A 24,600-nucleotide genomic window follows, 5' to 3' on the forward strand; every position below is an offset into this window, starting at 1 on the left:
AGGCATCCTAGCATATCATAATCATGATCATAGCATATCATAACATAATCATAAAGTTCATCCTAACATAACATAACATAATCATAAGCATCATGGTATATCGTAACATAATCATAAAGTGTTATTCGAGATGACTTTCAAAAACATGATTCATGCAATAATATATGCAACATGTCCTTTGAAAACTTATTACATACATACTTAAACATAATCATAACATGATTAGGGCCCCGGCTTGTACCACATACATAAATGCGCGCGTCCTATGTAGGTCCAAGGTAGCAAGTCTTGAACCCTACAAGGCATACATACTAGCACTACAACAAAAACTGCAAACGACAACGGATATTATCCGTTGTCGTAGGGTGAAAAAACCGTTGTAACTGAGGGTGTTGTAGAATGTATGGCCCTACGACAACGGTTTTGAATCCGTTGTCTTTGTAGACATTTGACAACGGTTTTTATCCGTTGTTGTATATATGATCAAATTTGGCTACGAAGGATATGACAACGTTTTAAAACCGTTGTAGTAGATAATTTCAACAACAGAAATAAATCGTTGTGGTAGACTTTTTTTACAACAGATATAAACTGTTGTGGTAGATAATATTAACTCGTTTTGCTTTTTTTTTACAACAGTTTTAATATATTTTACAACGGATAAAACCGTTGTCTTTTATCACTTTTTTCAAAAAAAAATCATTGTGGTTTACATAGTTTTTACAACATTTTTAACTGTTGTCTTTAATGTTCATTAATACCAAACAACCAATCTTATTTTACTATAAGCAAACCACCAATACAAAACTAAATATTTACTACATTAAATCCAAAATAAACATCCATATATACAAAATGAATTGTTACTCATCAAAATACACATGTTTTCCATTACTGTTCTCCATATACATTAAATCACATGTTTTCCATTTGTTGTTCTCCATATGGCGCGCTTTTAATTTACAAATTAGCAAGGCAAGCTACATCCTAACAAAGCTCACTTCTTGCATCAAAAAAACTCAAGCCTCACGAATTGCCCCACTTGTAAAAGAAAAATTCAACAAAACTTATAAAATTCCATAATTCCAGATTATAGTCTACATGACAACATGAATTCTTGGAAAATAAGCAATACAAGGAAACAGGCCATTTTATACTCGAAGTTGCATGTTTGAGGTGGTTATAGTCAAAATTACTATAAATATGATTACCAAAGAATAAGAGCAACTAAAAAACTACTTTTATCCAGTTAGGGAAAAAAATAGACAATTGCAAATTTTCCTCCTCTTATGTTTTCAACTAATGACTGGTTTAAAGAGGATTTTTTGCAACTTCATCAAGTTTTACATTGACTCAAACTTATGACTACCCTTGAACATAATCTTTGAGTATCTATTTGTACATGTTGCAAAACTGTTAGCCACTGCTAGAAGAATTGGAGAAACTCTTCCAACTAATGTACTCCATGTGACTCAAGGAGCCTTATCAAAATATGGTCCTAATAATAATAATAATAAATCCTCTCTCAATCAGCTGCATTCATGAGTAACACATTGGAAGAGGAATATCAAGGCTGTGTCTGAAAGGAAAGGAACTCTGGTATTCACAAAATATAATTTAACCGTCAGTCCTTGCATAATGCAGAAACAACTAAATAAGCGTCATGTAACATCAAATGTTAGAATGAGGTATTGGGAAAAGGTATGTGTATAATTTATTTCATGGAACATCAAATGTAGAAACAGAGTTTTTTTTCCCTTCAACCAAACATTTAAAAAAAAATGGAAATTTCCAAAGCATGACATAACTGCCCAAATCTGCGTTGGATATAGATACTTGGATAATGACTCAAACAGTGACACTAAGAGTGAACAATCACTAATCCTATTGAACACATGTACAATTTATAAAAATAGCCATGTCAGAGATTGCGATCATACTCATGTTGAACTATATCAAGTCCAAGTAACATAGACATGGAACAATTGTAGCACTGACACCATATTCAACCACACAAGCATTATCATACTAGAGATTTGAATGAACATTAGTTATCAAATTTCGTAAACAGTAAGCAGTAGAGTACTAGCCTTGTATGTTAAACTTGTTGAATGTACAATATCTCATAAGAAAGTTTACCTTTAATGTTATCACAATAATCACATCCAGAGAGAATACACAAATCAATCAACTGATCCATAGTGAGTCTTAGCTCTTCAAGAACCTGAAAAATAAGGATGAGAATAAATACAGTAATTCAATTAGCAATAAGCAGAATAAATATACCTTTGAAGCGTCAAATTCCATCACAGAGATTTGTTTGGAACTAGGATCCATTAAATGATGGAGAAACCTTGGTACCCCAAAAGTTAAAGTATCCATGTTTTCTGAGGCAACCGCAAACACCTAGAGATTGATAACAAACAAATATGTTTAGGATATTAAAGTTAAAAAAATAAAATAGAATGTGTTATGATCCTGTCTGAGAAGCTAACCGTGAAGGAGATCCGGAAGAAGGAAGCCCACCGTACTGATGAAGAATAATCCCGATAGAACCTCGACCCAAGAAACCAAAAGCGGATCGGAAGAAAACCAGAGTCACCGAAGGAAATCTGATAAGTAGGAAGAAATCCCCGTCTAGATAGGAGAAAATCAAACTCCCAAATCTCCCGCGGCTCCCTGCGCACAAGAGACCAACCAACGCTATCGTCAGTGACCTAAGACCGAGGTGGGAATCACTGGCTAGGTCCTCCGACGCTCAAGTCAGTGATCTATCTTGATGTGAAGGAAAGAAGAAAAGAAGATGAACAGTAGTCAGAAAATTAGGGTTGTGAAAGTACACAATGATGTGAACTTACCCAACCAACGGAGAGGATTCCCCCTTTTATACCACTTCATGTAACCTCCGTAGCCATAAAGTGGACCCCGGTTGTTAGAGTTCGTTATGAGATGACGTCAGCTGCGCCCTTGAGGAAGATAATTTTTAAGGAATCTTTTTTGTACCCCAGATGTACCTTCTTTGTCGTTTAGCGCCTGCAAGACAAGCTAAAAGCATATTTCCCGCCAAAATATATATTCTCTATCATGAATTATTCTATTCGATGTATTCATGTATGATTCTTCTTCATGTGACTTCTGTTTGTATCTTTGTTGTGTTAAAAAATAATATTTTATTCAACATGTTTCTAAGGTATTCATTGAAGGAACTATGTGGGTTCTTTGCTCGAAAGAACCCTCTTGACTGATATTGGTCTATCTTTGCTCTGGAGTATGTATCGGTCGTTATTGGCTTACCTTCATACGGCAAGCATGTATCGACCGATATTGGCCTACCTTCGTTCGGCAGGCATGTATCGACCGATATTGACCTACCTTCGTTCGGCAGGCATGTATCGACCGATATTGGTCTATCTTTGCTTCGGAGTATGTAGCGGTCGTTATTGGCTTACCTTCATACGGCAAGCATGTATGGACCGATATTGGCCTACCTTCGTTCGGCAGGCATGTATCGACCGATATTGGTCTATCTTTGCTTCGGAGTATGTAGCGGTCGTTATTGGCTTACCTTCATACGGCAAGCATGTATCGACCGATATTAGCCTACCTTCGTTCGGCAGACATGTATCAACCGATATCGGCCTACCTTCGTTCGGCAGGCATGTATTGGCCGATATTGGTCTATCTCTGCTCTGGAGTATGTATCGGTCGTTATTAGCTTACTTTCATACGGCAAGCATGTATCGACCGATATTGGTTTACCTTTGTTCTGAAGGTATGTCCCGACCAATATTGACTTACCTTCATACGGCAGGCATGTATCGATCGATATTGGCCTACCTTTGTTCTGAAAGTATGTTTCGGCCGTTATTGGCCTACCTCCTTTGACTCTTTCTTCTTTTTCTTTCCTCATCTGAAGACCCTTAAAACCTAACCCATATCACTAGCCTTCCCCTTAAGTCTAGTCGAAGGAGGTGTAGATGACTGACTAGACATAAGTATGGCCTTGTCTTTTCCTACCCGTGACTCTGCTACAGATTTTGAAATGACTTCACAGATTTTGTGTACCACTGTCTTAATAAATTAAATATAGCAATCCTGTGAGCCTTTTTCTCCTTTAAATAGGGCTACAAGCCTACAACCTTCTCTTCACCCACAACCCTTCTCAGTTCTTTTTCTTCCTTGCCACTTTTTGTTGCTAAGGCCATGGTCGTGGATCCTCCTCTTTGGAGGCAACTTTTGTTGGACCAGGTGAGATCTATATATGAGTTTATTGGGATTTTTGCTCTAGTTACTCCAGGGGTTCAAGGGATCGTCTTAAGAGAGGAAGCTTCACAGTTCAAATCTTCTATCCAAAGATGCAGGTGCTCTGAAGGACCCAAGAAACTTCAGAGAAAATTTTTCTACTTATAGAGGGGCAGCCAAATGACCCATGGGTGTTGTGTGAAGGGCATATCACATGTTACCCTTGGGCTGAATTTGATTGCTCCACTCGCTGAGCTCACACGGCTTGAGAGGGGAAGTGGTTTTTACATTTACTTTTCCATCATGGAATGAATCAATGTTCCCCTGTCTCGTTGCCCTTGAGCTTTTTTGTTTTTTGTTGCTTTCTTCGTCCAGGGCAAAATATTGCCTCTTGTGCGCCTTGACAAGTTCGGACGAAGTGGGCTATTTCCATCTCCGCTCCATGGTAAGTTTGAATACAGTGGTGATTGAAATTTTCTGAGTGCTCCAAGAGTGTATGCTTGTAATATTTGTTTTCTATTTGAGGTTTGTTGTTCCTGAGGGGAATGTAATACTGTGTATCTGATCAGATTATAAATGTAAAGACCAACTTTTGTCTCAGATGCTTTGTTCTTGTTACCGAATCTTCTATTATTTACAAGATGTTGTGTTGCACTCATCATCTCTTCGGGTATCCTACGTGCTATTCATCACAGCTAAAATTATCATAACTGTTGGCACTATTCGATATTTTTACACCAACGGGTGTTATCTCATTGACTGAAGCATTCATAACCATAATTACTTCCGTTAATATAAAGTTCTTTTAATAAATACTAACTTGTATTCTGTACGACCAAATTAAAATTTGTCATTCTCCTAAAATAGTATCCCTAAAATATTTTTGTCTTTAGCCTGAGTATGGTCAGAAAGTTCTGTCCTTTCTATTTTATTGGGCCCAGTTGATCACGTCTTCTTTCAAAATTTTCTAATTGGTGATTGGCTTTCCGTCGGGTGAGAGAATGTTCGAGGTACTACCAACCCCCTCGCGATCCGATCTGTCCCATCCGATGTACCTACTCTTCTTTTTATGATGTTCTGACACCTACCTTTGCTGGCCGCCACGTCGCGTGAACCACTCGCCCTTTTGATCCTTAGTGTTCTCTGGGGTAAAAAGAATTCTATTTTGTCCACAGTGGTGTATTTCCTGAACCCTAAACCCTTCATCTTCCTCTCAACTTCGTTTTCGCCTCTAAAGCTCCTCTCTTGTTGCCGTCTGCGATCGAAAAACTTTGTATTTGCTACTTCTTGACGATCCTCTTTATTGTCCCCAGTAAGTAATCCGTTACCTTGTACTCCAGTTCATGGCTGAGGAAGCGATTGCTCCTTGGTATGTCCACATGTCTTCTATCTTTGATAAGAATGCTAGATTTCCATCCGTCGTCACTATGAAATTCCTAAGGAATATAGAATCATAATCCCCGCACCGAATGATCGACCTCATCATCCTCCTGATAACTGCGTGACTTTTTTCAGGGATCAATTGATAGGGGGTTTAAGGTTCCCTATCCCCTCTTTCTTGATTGAAATAAGTCAATATTTCGACATTCCCCTGCAACAATTTGCACCTAATGCTTTTCGTTATCTGTGTGGCACTTACATGCTTTTCCGTTTACGAGACATTCCTCCTACTCCTCATAATTTCTTCATGTTTTCCTACCCCAAATTCTCAGAGCCTGGTGCTTTCTTGTTCCAGTCGCGAACTAAAATGGTTCTTTTTGGTGATATGCCATCGTCTCTCAAGGCCTGGAAATCCCGTTTTTTCTTCCTAAAGTTTCCCGGACCCATCCCTTGGTCGCATGCTTGGAAATCCTTCTTACCTCCTCTGCTCGATGTTAGAGAGCTTCATCTGCTTCCCTCTTTTCCTGTTTATTGTGAGAAGTTACTAGGTCATCGACTCTCTATTTCAAAATGGTTGAAAGTTGAACTTCTGTATCTATTTGGTTTAAGCCCCGTCAAACCCGATACCCCCATTTCCTTAGGTAACATTTTGCCCCTTCTCTACTGCTTTTAATTACCTAACTCGTTTCTTCTTTTCATACAGTGGAGAATTTCTATGATGCTTTGATCAATGACGAACTACGCGTGGAGGACCTACTTCGTGCGAAGGAGGCTGAATTCCTAGCTGCTCTTGCCCCTCCCCCTGCAAGTGAAGGGCCAACTATTTTACCCGAAGTGCCTAGCTCGTCGGGGCTTCATGAGACTCCAGGAGGTTCTTCTAGGGATCCTGTTGCGCAGATCCTCCCTGATCCTGCTCTCGCTATTACGTCTCCTGCAGCTGTTGCTGTCTCCCCATCTGCCTCTATTCCTCTTATCGAGCTTACATCCCCTGGTAGCTCTGATAAACCCATAACTAAGATTTCTACGGGCAAGCGTCCGGGACGCAAGCTAACCAGGGCTCCTACTCCAAAAAGGAGGCTCATTCTTTCTGCTGATGAGCTTGCTTCAGAAGATCTTGCGTCAACCGACCTTCTTTCCGATGAGCCCACATTATCAGAACTTTATCCTTCCTTGAATTTTCCTACCTCTCCTTTTCCTAAAACTAGTACTTCTGACGACGTTTCTTTTACTTTTCCTTTGTCTATTCTGACTTCAGGATCTCTACCCTCTTCGCCTTCTTCTTACTTGGATTTTGCTCCACCATCTATCCCTACTTCTGCCTTCTCAGCTGGCTCTTCTGCCATTCCTATCCTCCCCATATTACTGGGGGGGTTCTTTTGCTAGTTCTTGGGATGAAGTTCGTCCCCTTTTTGAGGGACTTTCCATCCCTGAAGCAATTGATCGCTTTTCTCACAAAGAGAATAAGGTATGCTTATATACTCCTGCTTTCTGTTTTTGAGATATTATCTCACAGTTTTGAATATGCTCCCAGCGGTGGCTAGAGAACATGGGTTTCTCCCGACTATTACACATCTTATACACTGAGAATGAAAAGTTGAAATCGGAGAACAAAGGGTTGCGACAGCAAGTTACCGAACTGTCTTCTGCCGAGTTTTCTGCTACCGCCAAGAAGCAATTTGAAACTCAAATTTAGAGACTTGAAGCCTGATTCAAATTGATTACGGACCTTAATCAAGAGCTGACCTCCAAACTTGGCGAACTAAAAGAGAATTATGAAGCAGAATTGAGCGAAAAGTTGAAGGCCTTGCAACTAAAAGAAAATGAGGTGGCATCTCTAACCAATTCCCTTGATTTAACAAAAACCGAAGTCGCTGCTAGGGAGAATGAACTGAAAACCTCTCAGATGGCGTTAGTGGTTTATAAGGAGCACGAAGATGTTCATTACAAAGAACGAGCCACCGCCATGATCGAGTCTACTGAGTTCAACCGGCCGATTGTGAGATCCATCTTGTCTGCTTTTACGGCAGGGGACAAAGGAGCAATTCGACAATTGGAAGAGGAGGGCTACTTAGCGCGCGTTCCTCCTCTCAATTTCCTGAACCGTCGCAGACTCATTGAAGAAAGACCTCCTGATTTGTACCCAAAACTAACTCTAACTTAATTTTCGGTTATTGTAGAGAAGGGGGATCGAGACTTTGCCATGATCCTCCAGCAAACTTATGTGTTTCTGAATGGTATCTCTGGATTGCTAATCTTACTTTATCTTTGGATAATTTGTCGGTTTCATGTAAATGTACCAAATGTTACTTGGCTTCTCAATGCTCAATCTTTCCCTATGACTCACTCTTCAATAACCCGGTCGATATATAAGTACCGTCCGATATTTCGATGGGACTTCCGATATCGATCGATTTATCTTAATCGACCGATTCTCCCCATTCTTCATTGACCCGGTCGATATATGTATAAGCATTGGTAGGTATCGTCCGATATTTCGAAGATACTCCCAATTATCGGTCGATTTATTAGGATGGTTCAATTTAACCAGGTTGCTCCCATTAATCAATATTCGAGGCTTGACCCGTGCTTTGAACCTATATTTATAGTACTAGTTTTTGCTTTGTCCTCATCAAGTCTCTTCAAGAATTATTTCTAGGGAAATTTTACGTCTTTTCCGAGGTAGTTTATTTGACTTTATCTTTTTTCCCTTGATTTTATTCTATGATATTATTACCTTTTATGACGATTTCTGAGCACCTTTTATTTTCCTTTTCCCTTTCGTCTCTTTTGTTTAGAGGTTTTAGCACAGAACTAGAAAAGGGACAAGGGTTTACGGAGTCTTCTTCTGCTTCCCTCCGTCCATCTTTTCGCTTCTCAATTCCTTTTCTTCTAACCCCTTCTCTTCATGGCAGTTTCTTCTCCGGCATGGTTCCTCTCATGTTCTTCCGACCTCATAGATACAGAAGAAGTGGACTTACAAGCAACCTATGGTTTTCCCTCTTACATTGTCCGTCCTGCTCCTCATGAAGGTCCTCACCTTCCTCCCTTAGGATGCATCTCCATCTTCAGGGACCAAGTCTTACAGGGTTTCAGATTTCCCCTTCACCCTTTCTTTTGTGAGGTTAGCCGGTATTTTGCTATCCCGCTCAACCAGTTCGTCGCTCAATCTTTTTCCATTCTGGTGGGCTTCATTGGAGTATCTAAACTGTTAGATTTCCCCCTGTCTCCTCGTCTTTTCCATCACTTCTTCATCCCTCGTCGGGTAGATGTTGGAGTTTTTAAGTTTCAGTCTCGTCCCAAGGCCATTCTGTTTAATCGCATTCCCCTACAAGGTGAATGGTATAATTTTTTTTTTATATGCGTCTTTCCTCTTCTCCTCCATTTCCTATTCAATGGATACATGAGCTTCCCCCGCTTCCTGACACTCAAGGTCTTCTCAATGATCCCTCTGTTGCCTCTGCTCTACCTAAACTGCGGGGGGCAAAGTTCAGTTTGCCGCATCTGATTGAAGAGGGTTTGATGTTTCCTTTCGGGATAGGCCACATTGACACTCCCTTGGACAGTTCCTTTGGTAGGTATAATTATTTTGTCTTGCCCATACTAATTAGCATATCCTTTTTGATGATGGTGTTTGCTACCTATATTGCAGCTGATGCTCTTCTTCCAACCTTCATGTACAGAAATTCTGCTATGACTAAGTCTTTTATCAATAGCCTTGGGGAAGAATGGTTACATATTCGCCGATCTGATCCTAATCCTTCTACTCTGGGATTGCTTTCAGAGGAAGAACGACGGGCAGAGGCTGCCTCACTTGCCGAAGAGGAAGAAGAAGAGCCTTTTGTTACCTTAGTTCAGAAGCCAAATCTTACTAAGACTTCTCCTTTTAGCGACTTCTTTGGTACTTTTGTGCAAACTCCTCTTATCCCAGCACCCATTTCTCTTGAGAGAGGTAAGGCCCCGACAGCTCCCACTCATCTTATCTCTAATCCTGCTCTTAGGATGATGAGACCTAGCCTGCTTATCCCTTCTTCTTCTATTGTTTCAGCTTCCCCGATTTCTGCTCCTGAGAAGGATGATATTCCTCCTGCATTTTCTGCTCCTTTGGCATTGGCCTTGCCCCCCTTGGCCTCTAGGTCTCGAGCTAGACGGACGCCTTGTTGGAGATCTTCCTCAAATATTAATCCTTCAGCTGTTGAATCCCCCTCCCCTGTCTTACCATCGATTCCATCTACTTCTTTCTCTGCTCCTCTTGTTTCTGCTTTTCCTCCTATTGCGTCTTCTTCTTCTTCTCTACCTCCTGTGTCCTCCATTCCTCGACCTTTGTTCAGACAAGCTTTGGGTCTTCCTTCTCAATTGGGACGACCCTCTGAACCATCCAACTATGGCTCGTTACAATTACAGGGCTTATTAGCTGAATCTTGGTCACAAGGCCAAGAGCAGCTAAGGGGCCTTAGTCTTCCTCATCGAGCTGATCGTCATAGTCGCCAAGCAGTAGCGGTAAGCATTTCTGGTTATATGCTATCGATTTTTTCTACTGATTCCTAATTACCTTACCTTCTTGTTTAGTTACTTGCCTCAAGTTTACAAATTGACCAGCTACTCGTAGCTAAAGATCAGGAGAACCAGAAGTTAAAAACTCAATTGGAAACATTGAGGGCCGTGTCTCCTTCTTCTACTAGTGACCCGACTCAATTGCAAGAGAAGGTGGCCTTGCAGGATCAACAGTTGGGGATCCTAAAACAAGAGTTGGAAGAATGCCAGCAACTATTAAAAGACAAAGAGTTGGCTAGAAAAACCTTAGAATTACAGGTGGATCGACTGCATTCCGGTCTTCGATTGGAGATCGCTCTAAAAGAGAAAGCTCTCTTAGATGCTTCTCAGAAAAGTCTTATCTTAGAGAAAGTAGAGAAGCTTCATAATGTCTGTCTTTCTGACCAAGCTCAGGACCTGGCTTCTCATGATTTCACTATTCTACAGGAATAAGAGCTGAGGAAAGCTCAAGATAACGAATTATCACTGCTCCAGAAGGAATTGGAACAGCTAAGATCGGAGAAGGATGTTTTAAAAGAACAAAACACAAAGCTGCAAGCTGATTTCCAGAATTATAAGGAGCAGGAAAAGGGTCGGTGGGAAGAATGGCGGCAAGCTTACTTACAGTCCCCAGCATTTGCCCGGGAATTTGTTCGCAGGATAGCGGGTGCGCTAAATCATTCTGTATCGGGAGTTCTCCGACAGCTAAAAGAGGGTGGATATCTACCCCAAGAACCTCCCCTCTCTTTCATAAATCGACGCAGGCTTAATGAAGAACTACCCTCAGAGTTGTAAGGCCCTTTTCCTAATGTTTAAGGAAATTATTCATAAAAACTTGTAAAGTAAGAACTGACAGTGGAAAAAGTGCATTTGATACTGAGTAATTAAGTACTTGCAAGGTGTAAGAAAACTTTAACACTTACTTGCTTCTCCTTTATTCTAGTTTAAGAATACCCCTTCCTGACATGCTTTTGATTGCTAAGTATAAACTTTATTAGAAAAATCCCTTGTTCATCTTTCAGAGTTAAGCCTTGTCTTGATGGATTCTTCCTTAAGTGACATCCGGTATGCTTTGTATCTCCCCGAGGATAAATGATCTTAGTTGAGACTGGATATGGAATTGTATAAAATTATTGATCTTCAGGCTAAGTATAATATCCCAGCCGGATTTTGAATAAAGACTTTCATATATTTGGGCTCCCGTATAGAATCCCTTCTCAATTCCTGCTTAATTAGGCTTCGAAGCCAGGAGATTCCCTGATTAATTATACCTTGCGTTAGTTTGAAATCTCTGATTTCTTCTGTGAAATCTTGCCTGATGTATTTCATAGAATTCCCCAATCGGCTCTGATTTATAGTCTCCGGTTCCTCCTATGAAGACCCGACCGAATTACTTCATAGACTTTCCCGATCGACTTTGGTTTATAGTCTCTGGTTCTTCCTATGGAGGCCCGTCCGGTGTTACCTCATAGAATTTCCCGATCGACTTTTTCTCTGGAATAGTTTAGAGTCTCCGGTTCTTCTTATGGAGGCCCGTCCGGGTTACCTCATAGAATTTACCGATCGACTTTTTCTCTGGAATAGTTTAGAGTCTCCGGTTCTTCCTATGGAGGCCCGTCCGGGTTACCTCATAGAATTTCCCGATCGACTTTTTCTCTGGAATAGTTTAGAGTCTCCGGTTCTTCCTATGGAGGCCCGTCCGGGTTGCCTCATAGAATTTCCCGATCGACTTTTTCTCTGGAATAGTTTAGAGTCTCCGGTTCTTCCTATGGAGGCCAGTCCGGGTTACCTCATAGAATTTCCCGATCGACTTTTTCTCTGGAATAGTTTAGAGTCTCCGGTTCTTCCTATGGAGGCCCATCCGGGTTACCTCATAGAATTTCCCGATCGACTTTGCTCTGAAATAGTTTAGAGTCTCCGGTTCCTCCTATGAAGACCCGTCCGGGTTACCCCATAGAATTTCCCGATCGACTTTTTCTCTGGAATAGTTTAGAGTCTCCGGTTCTTCCTATGGAGGCCCGTCCGGGTTACCTCATAGAATTTCCCGATCGACTTTTTCTCTGGAATAGTTTAGAGTCTCCGGTTCTTCCTATGGAGGCCCATCCGGGTTACCCCATAGAATTTCCTGATCGACTTTGCTCTGAAATAGTTTAGAGTCTCCATTTCCTCCTATGCAGACCCGTCCGGATTACTTCATAGAGTGTTCCCGATCGACTTTGGTTTATACGAAAGCATAATATAATATTTGGGCTAACCTCATGTTGGCTTGTAATTCCTTGAGGGGAGCTGATTAGGCCTTTAGGATTTCCCCTTATCTTACTACTTGAAAAATAGAAAGGAGGCTTCTTCTGATACTTATCAATTTGTATGAACCATATTTATTTCCTGTGTCAATATTTATCTTGCTTGACTTTCATCAAAGAAACAAAGTACATAAACTGCAATCATCTCAATTCGCTTGGGAATTCCAATGATTGTGAACATATTTAAAGTAATATGATCAAATCAGGCTCGATAGGGTTGTAAATGATTAGCGCTCCAAGGGCGTTCCAACATTCTTCTTTCGGCATCCTGGAGATAGTATGAGCCTGACGTGAGCTTTTCTATCACTTTATAAGGCCCTCCCCATTATGGTGCCAACTTGCTGACATCTCCCATAGGCTTAACTCGTTTCCATACCAAATCCCCTACTTTGAAGAATCTGGGGATGCCCCTTTTGTTGTAATTCTGTCTCATCCTCTGTCGATATGATATAAGACGAGTAACAGCTTTATCCCTTATTTCCTCGATTAGGTCCAGCTCCATAAGTCGTCGGTCTCTATTATCCTCATCATACAATTGTCTTCTGTCAGACTCTACTCCTACCTCAATGGGGATTACTGCTTCTCCTCCATAGACTAACTGGAAAGGAGTGATTCCTGTAGCTTCACGAGGCGTAGTACGATATGCCCAGAGAACACTGGGTAACTCGTCTACCCAGCAACCTCCGACATGATCTAGCTTAGTTTTCAGTCCTCTAATAATCTCCCTATTAGTTACTTCTGCTTGACCATTGCTCTGCGGGTAAGCTACAGAGGTGAAGGCCTGGGTAATCCCATAACTCTGACACCAGTCTAGGATTCTATTGCCTTGAAACTGCCTTCCATTATCAGAGACTAATTTATGAGGAATGCCGAACCTGCAGATTATATTTTTCCATAAGAATTTAATAACCGCGTCTTCTGTAATCCTAGCAAGTGGTTCTGCTTCCACCCATTTAGAAAAATAATCCACGGCCACCAACAGGAACCTCCTTTGTGCAGCAGCCATAGGAAATGGACCCACTATGTCCATACCCCATTGATCAAAGGGACACGAGACTATAGAGGTTCTTAATAACTGGGTAGGGTGATGTAATATATTCTGATGCTTTTGACAAGAAATACAAGTTCTTACCAGTTTAGCGGCATCTTCATGTAGAGTGGGCCAGAAATATCCCGCTAAGAGGATTTTACGAGCCAAAGATCTTCCTCCTATATGACTACCACAAGAACCCTGATGCACCTCCTGTAAAATAAATTGTGTGTCTTCTGTGCCTACACACTTGAGCAAAGGTCTGGAAAAAGCCCTTTTATATAATTGCTCCCCCACCATAGTATATTGAGCAGCTCGTTTCTTAAATACCCTGGCTTGTTCTATATCTCTTGGAAGAAGACCTTGCTGTAAATATAATATAATTTGAGCTCGCCAATCACCATGAATTTCTATATCAGTCTGTCTTTCAATACAGGAAATTAATAGGGTCTTCTCCACTGGTCGATCAAGACTCCATGGCACTACAGCAGAGGCTAATTTAGCTAATTCATCTGCCACCTGATTCTCCGATCGAGGAATTTTTTGTATGCTCACATCTTGAAATTGAGACTTCAACTTATCGAATGCCTCAGCATATAACTTAAGCCTATCATTATTGATTTCAAAAATACCTGATAATTGCTGAGCTGCTAGCTGAGAATCAGAATATATAAGGACTCAAGCTGCCCCTACATGCCGAGCATCCTGCAAGCCAGCTATTAGAGCTTCATATTCAGCCTCATTGTTGGTAGCTCTGTAATTCAATCTAATGGAGAGTTGAAGTCTGTCTTCTCTTGGGCATATAAGAAGAATACCAATTCCACTGCCTTGTCTAGTTGTAGAGCCATCCACATAAACCTTCCAGGTATCTTCTTCTTCTGGACCTTGAACCTCTATGATGAAATCTGCTAGAGCTTGTGCCTTGATGGCCGAGCGGGGTTGATATTGGATGTCATATTCCCCAAGCTCGGTTGTCCATTTGATTAACCGTCCTGATGCCTCTGGGTTGAGCAATACCCGTCCAAGAGTGCTATTGGTTAAGACAACAATCTCATGTGCTAAGAAATATGGGCGCAACCTCCGAGCAGTCAATATTAGAGCATAAGCTAATTTTTCTAGTGTAGTGTATCTACACTCAGCTCCCTTTAATAAATGACTAGAGAAATATACAGGTTGTTTCTCTTTTCCTTCCTGCCTGACTAATACAGAACCCACAGCGTTTTCATTAGCCGACAAATATACCCATAGAGTTTCTCCTGCTATGGGTTTAGCCAATACAAGGAGGGTAGCCAAATAATCTTTCAATTCTTGGAAAGCCTTATCACATTCTTCATTCCATTGAAACTCATTAGCCTTTCTGAGTATTTTAAAGAAATGGAAACTACGATCAGCTGATCTAGAAATAAATCTAGACAAGGCTGTGATTCGGCCTGTCAATCTTTGAGCTTCTCTCAGGTTGCTGGGTGGCTCCATGCTCTGCAGTGCCTTGACCTTGCTCGGGTTGGCCTCTATCCCCCGTTCGGACACCATATATCCCAGGAATTTTCCTCCCTTCGCGCCGAACAAGCATTTGCTTGGGTTCAACTTGAGCCCATACTGTCTTAATGTCTTGCAAGTCTCCTCTATATCCCTGCACAGATCAGCAGCTTGAAGAGACTTAATTAAGATGTCATCAACATATACTTCCATATTCCTACCAATCTGCTTTTGAAAGACCTTATTCATAAGCCTTTGATAGGTTGCTCCTGCATTCTTTAGTCCAAAGGGCATAACATTATAACAATAAGTGCCTTCAGATGTTATAAAACTAACCTTTTCTTGATCCTCTTTGTCCAAGGGGACTTGATGATAACCTTGATATGCATCTAGCATGGAAATATATTCGCATCCGGCAGTAGAATCAACCAGTTGATCAATCCTGGGCAAGGGATAGTAATCATTCGGGCAAGCTTTGTTGAGATCTCGAAAGTCAATGCACACTCGTCATTTATTCCCAGGTTTAGAGACTAACACCACATTAGCCAACCAGCTTGGGAATTGCACTTCCCTAATGTATCTGGCCTCCATAAGCTTGGTTATTTCTTCCTTGATAATCTGGTTTTGCTCCATACTGAAACTCCTCTTCCTTTGCATGACCGGGCGGGCATCCGGAAAGACATGCAAGGAATGTTCCATGACAGCAGGAGAAATGCCCGAAACTTCTTTGGGAGTCCAGGCAAATACATTATTATTCTTCTTCAAACATTGCACCAACTCAGCTTTAAGATCAGGATCAAGATCGGCTGCAATGTAGGTGGTAGCTTCTGGCCGCCCAGTCTGGATTTGAACTTCTTCCTTTTCTTCATAAACTAGGACGGGTTGCTTTTCGCGAATGACATTAACTTCCATTCTTTGAATCTTCCGGGCGGTGTTGGCCTCAGTTCGAATGATTTCTACGTAACACTTCCAGGCTGTCTTTTGATCGCCTCGTACTTCTCCAACCTGATCCTCCACAGGAAACTTGACCTTTTGACAGAAAGTAGAAACGACCGCCCTGAACTCGTTCAAGGCAGGCCGACCCAATATCACATTATAAGAAGATGGAACATCTACTACCATAAAACAGGATCTCCTAGTTCTCATCAGGGGTTCCTCTCCTAGAGAAATGGCCAATTTTATTTGACCCAAAGGTTGCACTTCATTGCCTGTGAATCCATACAGAGGAGTTGCAATCGATTGAAGTTCACTGGGGTCAATTTGTAGCTGATCAAAAGCCTTCTTGAATATAATATTGACTGAGCTGCCAGTGTCTATGAAGGTACGAGCGATGGCGTAGTTGGCTATCACAGCTTTGATGATCAATGCGTCGTCATGAGGTATTTCTACCCCCTCAAGATCTTTGGGCCCAAAGCTTATTTCAGGACCGGCTGCTCGTTCCATGCTGCATCCTACTGCATGAATCTCCAATCTTCGGGCATGTGCTTTTCTGGCTCTGTTAGAATCCCCATCAGTGGGTCCGCCCGTAATCATGTTAATATTACCCCAAGTAGCATTGTTTCTATTCTCTTCCTGACGAGTCATTGTGGTTTCGGAAGGTGCTTTATCTGATACTTGGCTGGTACCAGCTGGTACCGGTATTGCTTCTTGCCGGGTTCCATCCGGGTGATATTCCGGTTTGAGCGGACTTTGCTGCTTGGGGTGCTGCTGCCGGTAATAGTTCTGCCTCTGATAGCGTTCTTTATTGACTCGCCTATTTCTCAAAACAAAACAGTCATCAATGTGATGACTGCTAGTTTTATAATAAGTACACCATCTTCTTGGTGCCTCCGGCTGCATCTCTACATGTTGTACAGCTTGTGGACGATAATCTGGTTATCGATGAGGTGGATGAGTAGTTCTAGGTCCTCTTGGTCGGGGTACCGGGGTCGGAACCTTCTCCTTCGCGTGAGTAGGAGAAGAGGGAACACCTTCTTTCCTACGAGCAGCTTGAGCTTCTTCTACGTTAATGAACTCAGTGGCACGTTCAATCAGGGAATCAAAATTAACAGGAGGATTTCTTACAAAATCTTTAAAAAAATCATTATCATTTAGACCCTGAGAGAAAGCACTTACTAATATTTCAGTAGTAGCATTAGGTACATCTATAGCTACCTGATTGAACCTTTTAATATATGCCCGGATGGATTCTTTAGACGTCTGCTTAATTGAAAATAGGCTCCACGGGGTCTTATGATACCTTTTGTTGCTGGAGAAATGATGTAGAAAGACTTTCTTGAAATCTTTAAATTTTCGAATAGACTTTTCAGGTAATCTTTTGAACCAGCGCTGTGCTGCTCCCCCAAGAGTAGTGAGAAACATCCGACACTTCACCCCATCGGAGAATTGTTGCAACAAGGCTACATTCTCAAATTTCAACAAGTGATCTTCCGGATCTGTGGTTCCAGTATATTCTCCAATTTGCAGATTCTGATATCGCTTAGGAAGTGGGTCATCTAATACATTTTGTGAGAATGGAGAGATGACCTTTTCTGTTGAACTATCACTAGTTATCATTTTAATCTTAAGCTTCTCTCTGTCCGACGCCTCACCAGAGGACTCTTGGAACACAGGCCTCTTACCCCCTGGATCCAAGGGAGTGTGAAGGAAGGCTCGTGGACGCCTGGTTGGAGAAACAGTAGCTGGAGGAAAATACAAAGGTTCTTCTTCTTCCATCTCCTTTCCTTTCCGATGCTCAGTAGTTGATATCGCCGGATGATGAGCCGTCAGCAGAGTGGCCCCAGTATGAGCTTGCAGTTATTGCTGCTGTTGTTGTAGGGCTTTCTGAACATGAGAATTAATGAGGAGATCCAAATCCTCGCGACTGATAGTAAGTAGGTTCGACTTCCCAGCTTCGTCCATCATGTAGTCTCAGATTCAGGCGAAGTTCCCACAGACGGCGCCAAATTTGATCCTGTCTGAGAAGCTAACCGTGAAGGAGATCCGGAAGAAGGAAACCCACCGTACTGATGAAGAATAATGCCGATAGAACCTCGACCCGAGAAACCCAAAGCGGATCGGAAGAAAACCAGAGTCACCGAAGGAAATCTGATAAGTAGGAAGAAATCCCCGTCTAGATAGGAGAAAATCAAACTCCCAAAGCTCCCGCGGCTCCCTGCGCACAAGAGACCAACCAACGCTATCGTCAGTGACCTAAGACCGGGGTGGGAATCCCTGGCTAGGCCCTCCGACGCTCAAGTCAGTGATCTCTCTTGATGTGAAGGAAAGAAGAAAAGAAGATGAACAGTAGTCAGAAAATTAGGGTTGTGAAAGTACACAATGATGTGAACTTCCCCAGCCAACGGAGATGATTCCCCCTTTTATACCACTTCATGTAACCTCCGTAGCCATGAAGTGGACCCCGGTTTGTTAGAGTTCGTTATGAGATGACGTCAGCTGCGCCCTTGCAGAAGATAATTTTTAAGGAATCTTTTTTGTACCCCAAATGTACCTTCTTTGTCGTTTAGCGCCTGCAAGACAAGCTGAAAGCATATTTCCCGCCAAAATATATATTCTCTATCATGAATTATTCTATTCGATGTATTCATGTATGATTCTTCTTCATGTGACTTCTGTTTGTATCTTTGTTGTGTTAAAAAATAATATTTTATTCAACATGTTTCTAAGGTATTCATTGAAGGAACTATGTGGGTTCTTTGCTCGAAAGAACCCTCTTGACCGATATTGGTCTATCTTTGCTCTGGAGTATGTATCGGTCGTTATTGGCTTACCTTCATACGGCAAGCATGTATCGACCGATATTGGCCTACCTTCGTTCGGCAGGCATGTATCGACCGATATTGGCCTACCTTCGTTCGGCAGGCATGTATCGACCGATATTGGTCTATCTTTGCTTCGGAGTATGTAGCGGTCGTTATTGGCTTACCTTCATACGACAAGCATGTATCGACCGATATTGGCCTACCTTCGTTCGGCAGGCATGTATCGACCGATATTGGTCTATCTTTGCTTCGGAGTATGTAGCGGTCGTTATTGGCTTACCTTCATACGGCAAGCATGTATCGACCGATATTGTCCTACCTTCGTTCGGCAGGCATGTATCGACCGACATCGGCCTACCTTCATTCGGCAGGCATGTATCGGCCGATATTGGTCTATCTCTGCTCTGGAGTATGTTTCGGTCGTTATTGGCTTACCTTCATACGACAAGCATGTATCGACCGATATTGGTTTACCTTTGTTCTGAAGGTATGTCCCGACCAATATTGACTTACCTTCATACGGTAGGCATGTATCGATCGATATTGGCCTACCTTTGTTCTGAAAGTATGTTTCGGCCGTTATTGGCCTACCTCCTTTGACTCTTTCTTCTTTTTCTTTCCTCATCTGAAGACCCTTAAAACCTAACCCATATCATGTTACATTGCATCATTTTACCTTGTCACTTTTGCAAAGAGCTGCGCATTGAGCTTCTGCTTCACAGGGTGCCTTTAGATCAGAAAGATGAGTTTAGCTTCTAAAACTAGAGATACAATACTTGTATATTAAGCAATTGCATGCAGCTTTAGGAAATGTTTACAAGAGAAAGTAAAATTGTGTCATTGTTAGTTCAAATTCTTGTTGCAAGGATAAAGAATTCAATAAGTGAAAGTGGACTAGTTTACCTCAATAGTAGGCACACCCATTAGTCTTAAGAGGCGTTTACAATCTTCATTATGTTGCTTGGTTACCTGTGAAAAAACTCTACAGTCATCTACTGGAATCAAATTCTTCAAAAAAGTAATTTGAAAGTTCAAAATATATTTAAAGAAACTCTATGTTACATATGAAGAAAACAGATAATCAGCATGATAACTTTATGTTGATTGCATCATAATCAATAAGATCCTCATGGTAATTTCCAATAAAATAGCAATATCAAAGATTACCTTGACAGTCCTTTTGCTGTACTTTTCAATTCCCTCCAAATCACCAGTCTGCAAACAACAAATGTAACCAAGATAGCAAAAGAAATTCTAGCAGACTAAGGAGTCCCAATAAAGGTACTTGTTATGCACAAGCAATGACCTCAATTGTTGTGTTCAGATCGTTAGTTGCATCTTTCCTCTTTAAATATCTAAAGAATAAAATAATCTTAAAGATTATCATTATCTTGCAACAAAAAAAAAGGAGGGGGACAATGACAAAACTGTAAAGACTAGCCTTTTGGCAAGTTCTTGTTTCTTCAACTCTGGAGGTTGACCGTCAAATACATATCTGGCATAAAAAAGATGATAATAAAATATGGTGGCTGAATGATTAACAAAATGATATTTAGACATGCAAATGGACTTACACTGGCTCGATACCTGCTTCTAATAATCTGATAGTTCGATTGAACATCCCTTGCAAATGACTTATCGGCCATACAAAATGTCAAGAGTTAGAAGAAGAAATAAAAAAGTCCAACTCATGCATAGATTTTTCAATGAACTCTGCAAATTCTTTCCTAATTCCAGGAAGTCCTCGAGAATCACTATATGCACCTGATTGCTCGAAAGAAAGTTGAGATTCTTATCAAAATGACTAAAACAATATTTACTCATCAACATGAAAAAAATAACAAGGCCTGCAGATGATGTTTTGGGTTTGTTACATATAAAGATACAACTAAAAACTGGAATATGACACAAATGTTATGAAAAGGTCAACATAAAAATTGCTTGGGTTACAAATGCACAAACATGTACAGAATACATTTTTTTTCCAGATCACCGTTAACAAGAGGAAACAAGTTGCAAAGCAGTTTAGCTTGAGAAACAGACTGCATCAAAAAGGAAAAGGTTTAAGTAGACTGCGAGTTGAAAATTGTAGGAATATGTGAATACCTAAACCACCCGAATTCAATGAAAGATAATGTTTAGCTCTTGCAATGGCATCTGCTGGGAATAAAAGCCCGACATTAGGGTCATTCAATAGAAATGGAGCTTGGCACAATGCTACCACCTGGAGAATAGTATAGGTAAAAAATTACACCATTAAAAAGAGAAATCTAATGGAAAATGTCTCTTTATCTCAGGGAGCACAGAGAAGGAGAAATTGCTCCATGTACAAGGAATTTTTGACTTGTGAAGATGATTTTTTCTCATTGAGTTCCTTAAGTCAAGCAATAGAGAAGAATGATCAACACTTTGATACAAGTAGTTTTTAAGAAAGAATAAAGAGAAAATGGAAACCTGACGGGGAAACGTTAATGGCTTCTATCCGAGAGCATGAGGGTTCCCGACATTTGTGAAAATAATTTGCAAACAACAAATAAAACCAATCTCATGGAAAGTAAGTCCAACTTGTATCTTGTTTCTTAAGAATAAATTGCAAGGGGAGTGCAGTATTATAACCTCAAATTTTAATCTCACAAGTGGCACCCCAACAAGCTAACAATAAAAAGAATCAAAGGCATATGTGCACTTCATATCTTGATACAAGCAATAAAGCAAACATATACATTGCTAAATAAACCAGGAAGATATCTTCAACCAGATAACAAGAATGGAAAAAAAACAATCAAAGTCAGATCTTTCAGGAATCGAAATAAGAGTCTCTTTCAATAAAATTTATTCTATTTAACTCAAATCATGTTGTGGAACAATCAACGAAAATTGTGTATGAGAAAGCATGATAACCTTCTTCCCCTCCTTCTGCAACTCCGAAGCCCGCAGGTAAAGCTCCCCTTTGACAGCATATGCAACTTTCTTCACATTCTCATTCAGCAAATCGTAGTCCAGCGGCTTCGGCGCCATCCTAATACTAATTAATGATTTAAAATTAGAACTTCTTATCTTAATACTGACTAAACAACAAAAGGAGTATAGAAGATGTCACATGCTAATTTTATGATGGAAAGCAGATCAAACTTACTTGGACATCAAAGATTCTGCTGCCTTCTCCAGGCATAGAAAAATTAGCCTATTTTGACTGAAACTTGTTGACTCTCTTTGTTAGAAAATGGGCAGTCTTCTTGGAGCATATAATGTAGAAATATGCATCTCCGACTCTGCTGTAGTTCTATAGACATGAATAGAAACAACAATAAACAAGGATGCCATGGCTAAAATCCTGATGCCTTTGCAGTCTGCTATAGACCCTGCAGAAGAAGCTTGCGTACCTGCGAAACAGACGTATGTTTTCATGTTCTTCTTTGATCTAAGAAGTCATTAAGAAAAACTAGAGGAACAAATCTCGTGGAAAATGATCGCCATATTCAATTAATGATACGATTAAGACGATTTGGTGAATTATTTTTTTTAAAAAAATGACCCTAATTCGATTGAATCTGAAGCAGAGGAAACCCTAATCGATGGAAAAAAAGATCGAGCGCAAACTTGGAACTCGGAGGTGTAGTACAAGCTCATAAACAAGCAGAGGGCACTGGCCTGGAGGAGCATGGGCTACGGCTTCCAGCCGTCACCCTCCTCGCCTCTTCCCAGCGGTGCGAAGATGTCGTGTGTGTTGCTATATAGGGAAACAGGTTCGAAGAACCCTCTGCCAAGGTCAGACGAAGAAGCGACGGCTTGCGCCCCGGAGAAGGTGATGAAGACCGCATCGTCGCTCCTGTCAATGATGAAGTTGGCGCTACCTGCATTGGCACGCAGGCAGCGGGTCCAGGCTTGTGCCAGAAGAGGGGAAGATGCAAGGAGCGCACCAAGGACATGGCTCATCTCAAACCTTTAGGAGGCAAAGGTAGACAAATCAAGAGTGAGGGTGAGAATAAGAGAGAGAGGAGAGCACACCGTTGTGGAGGAAGATGCAGTGGTCGACGGGATGGCGTGAAGAGATTGTATGAGGAGAGGGAAAGAAAATTACCCTAGGTTCGGGAGCGCAAAGGAAAAACACGGCGCCGAAAAGAAAACAACGAGGGAAAGGAAAACAGCGAGGGGGGAAAATGACCAAATTCAATTACAACGGTTTTTTTTCAAAACTGTTGTCGTAGACGCTAAAAAGGCGGATAAAGACAACGGTTTATAAAACCGTTGTAAAAAGTGTTGTCGTTTTAAAAAAATATTGCTCAATGACAACAGTTTTGCCAAAACCGTTGTCTTTTATATTTAATGGGGAGTTCAAAGACAACGGTTTTGGCAAAAACCGTTGTCTTTGAGCAAATACGCAACGCTTTCTCTTAAAATCATTGTCGTAGGGGTGTTGTCGTTTGTAGTTTTTGTTGTAGTGTAGGCCCGTTTCTTAGTCCATCGACCTAGGGGCACTTAGGAGCCCATCCCTAACGAGGCCCGTTTCTTAGTCCATCGACCCCGGGGCGGTTATGGAGCCCACCCTTGGTACAAGCCATATAAAGTAAAGTAGCATGTCATACATATCATGGTTCTTAATATTTCATGCACATCATATTTCTTATCATATCATACCATACAGAATTTGGGCACACAGCTCATCATAATGGTATGTAAAATTTGGGCACACAGCTCATCATAATTACATGCATAATTTGGGCACACAGCTCATCATAAATAGCACACAGCATAGCATAAGGGTTACCATCATACATAGATCATAAGTGTTCATAATTAAACATAGAAGCATAACAAGCTCTTACCACATTATAAACATTTCATGTGAGATACATGGGAAAATCATATTTGATTTCTAACCCTAATGTCATGTAATGGCCGAAACATATAGATGTGACTTAGGTTAGAAATCAACATACAAGCATGTGAACCCTAAACCAATATCATATCATATACCATAAGGAAACATCATGAGCATGCTTTAGGTTAGGTTCTAGGTTTCCTAAGCTTATAAATCTTATCATGGCCGAATCTTATCAATCATTACATTGGGTTAAAAACAACATTCAAGCATGTGAAACCTAAGCAAATGTTACAAGGAACATCATGAGCACAGTTAGATTAGGTTCCAAGTTTCCTAGGCCCTTAAACTTGTTGTGGCCGAAACCTTTAAGGCTTGGAGCTAGGTTTCAAGTGTCATAAAAACATGGAAACCCTAAACAAGTTTCATAGCAATTATTACAAGGAACATCATGAGCATAATTAGGTTAGGTTCCAAGTTTCCTAGGCCCTTAAACTTGTTGTGGCCGAAACCCTTAAGGCTTGTAACTAGGTTTCAAGTGTCCTAAAAGCATGGAAACCCTAAACCAATTTCATAGCAATTATTACAAGGAACTTCATGAGCATAATTAGGTTAGGTTCTAAGCTTCCTAGGCCCTTAAACATGTTGTGGCCGAAACTTGTAAGGCTTTAATCTAGGGTTCAAGTATCATAAAAGCATGAGAACCCTAAACAACTTTCATAGCAATTATTTCAAGGAACAACATGAGCATAATTAGGTTAGGTGCTAAGTTTCCTAGGCCCTTAAACATGTTGTGGCCGAAACTTGTAAGGCTTGAATCTAGGGTTCAAGTATCATAAAAGCATGAGAACCCTAAACAACATTCATAGCAATTATTTCAAGGAACAACATGAGCATAATTAGGTTAGGTGCTAAGTTTCCTAGGCCTTTAAACATGTTGTGGCCGAAACTTGTAAGACTTAAACTAGGGTTGAAGTGTCATAAAAAGCATGAGAACCTTAAACAACTTTCTTAGCAATTATTTCAAGGAACAGCATGAGCATAATTAGGTTAGGT

At 40.9% G+C, this 24,600-nt stretch overlaps 1 protein-coding gene across 1 annotated transcript; it reads right to left on the bottom strand.

Moving 5' to 3' along the window:
* Window positions 1-1,950: 1,950 nt before the first annotated feature.
* LOC121999323 (flap endonuclease 1-A-like) lies at window positions 1,951-20,940 on the bottom strand. The gene is made up of 10 exons (XM_042554023.1): window positions 20,829-20,940; window positions 20,310-20,486; window positions 20,164-20,217; window positions 20,029-20,077; window positions 19,890-19,937; window positions 19,626-19,691; window positions 19,399-19,449; window positions 2,287-2,406; window positions 2,147-2,224; window positions 1,951-2,028 (listed from the first exon to the last, which is right to left on the bottom strand). Exons 2-10 carry the CDS (start codon window positions 20,366-20,368, stop codon window positions 1,951-1,953), a joined length of 603 nt encoding a protein of 200 aa, XP_042409957.1. The 5' UTR covers window positions 20,369-20,486; window positions 20,829-20,940.
* Window positions 20,941-24,600: the final 3,660 nt, after the last annotated feature.

The sequence above is a fragment of the Zingiber officinale genome, chromosome 1A (assembly GCF_018446385.1).
Source record: "Zingiber officinale cultivar Zhangliang chromosome 1A, Zo_v1.1, whole genome shotgun sequence".
NCBI lineage: Eukaryota > Viridiplantae > Streptophyta > Magnoliopsida > Zingiberales > Zingiberaceae > Zingiber > Zingiber officinale.

Bases quoted from the DNA above. Each gene is read 5' to 3' on its own strand.
- LOC121999323 (XM_042554023.1), bottom strand. From the start codon at position 20,368: ATGGCCGATAAGTCATTTGCAAGGGATGTTCAATCGAACTATCAGATT. The intron at 20,078-20,163 runs GCTAGTCTTTAC...TTTATTCTTTAG, and splicing joins AAACAAGAACTTGCCAAAAG to ATATTTAAAGAGGAAAGATG. The intron at 19,938-20,028 runs GTCATTGCTTGT...TGTTGTTTGCAG, and splicing joins ATCTGAACACAACAATTGAG to ACTGGTGATTTGGAGGGAAT.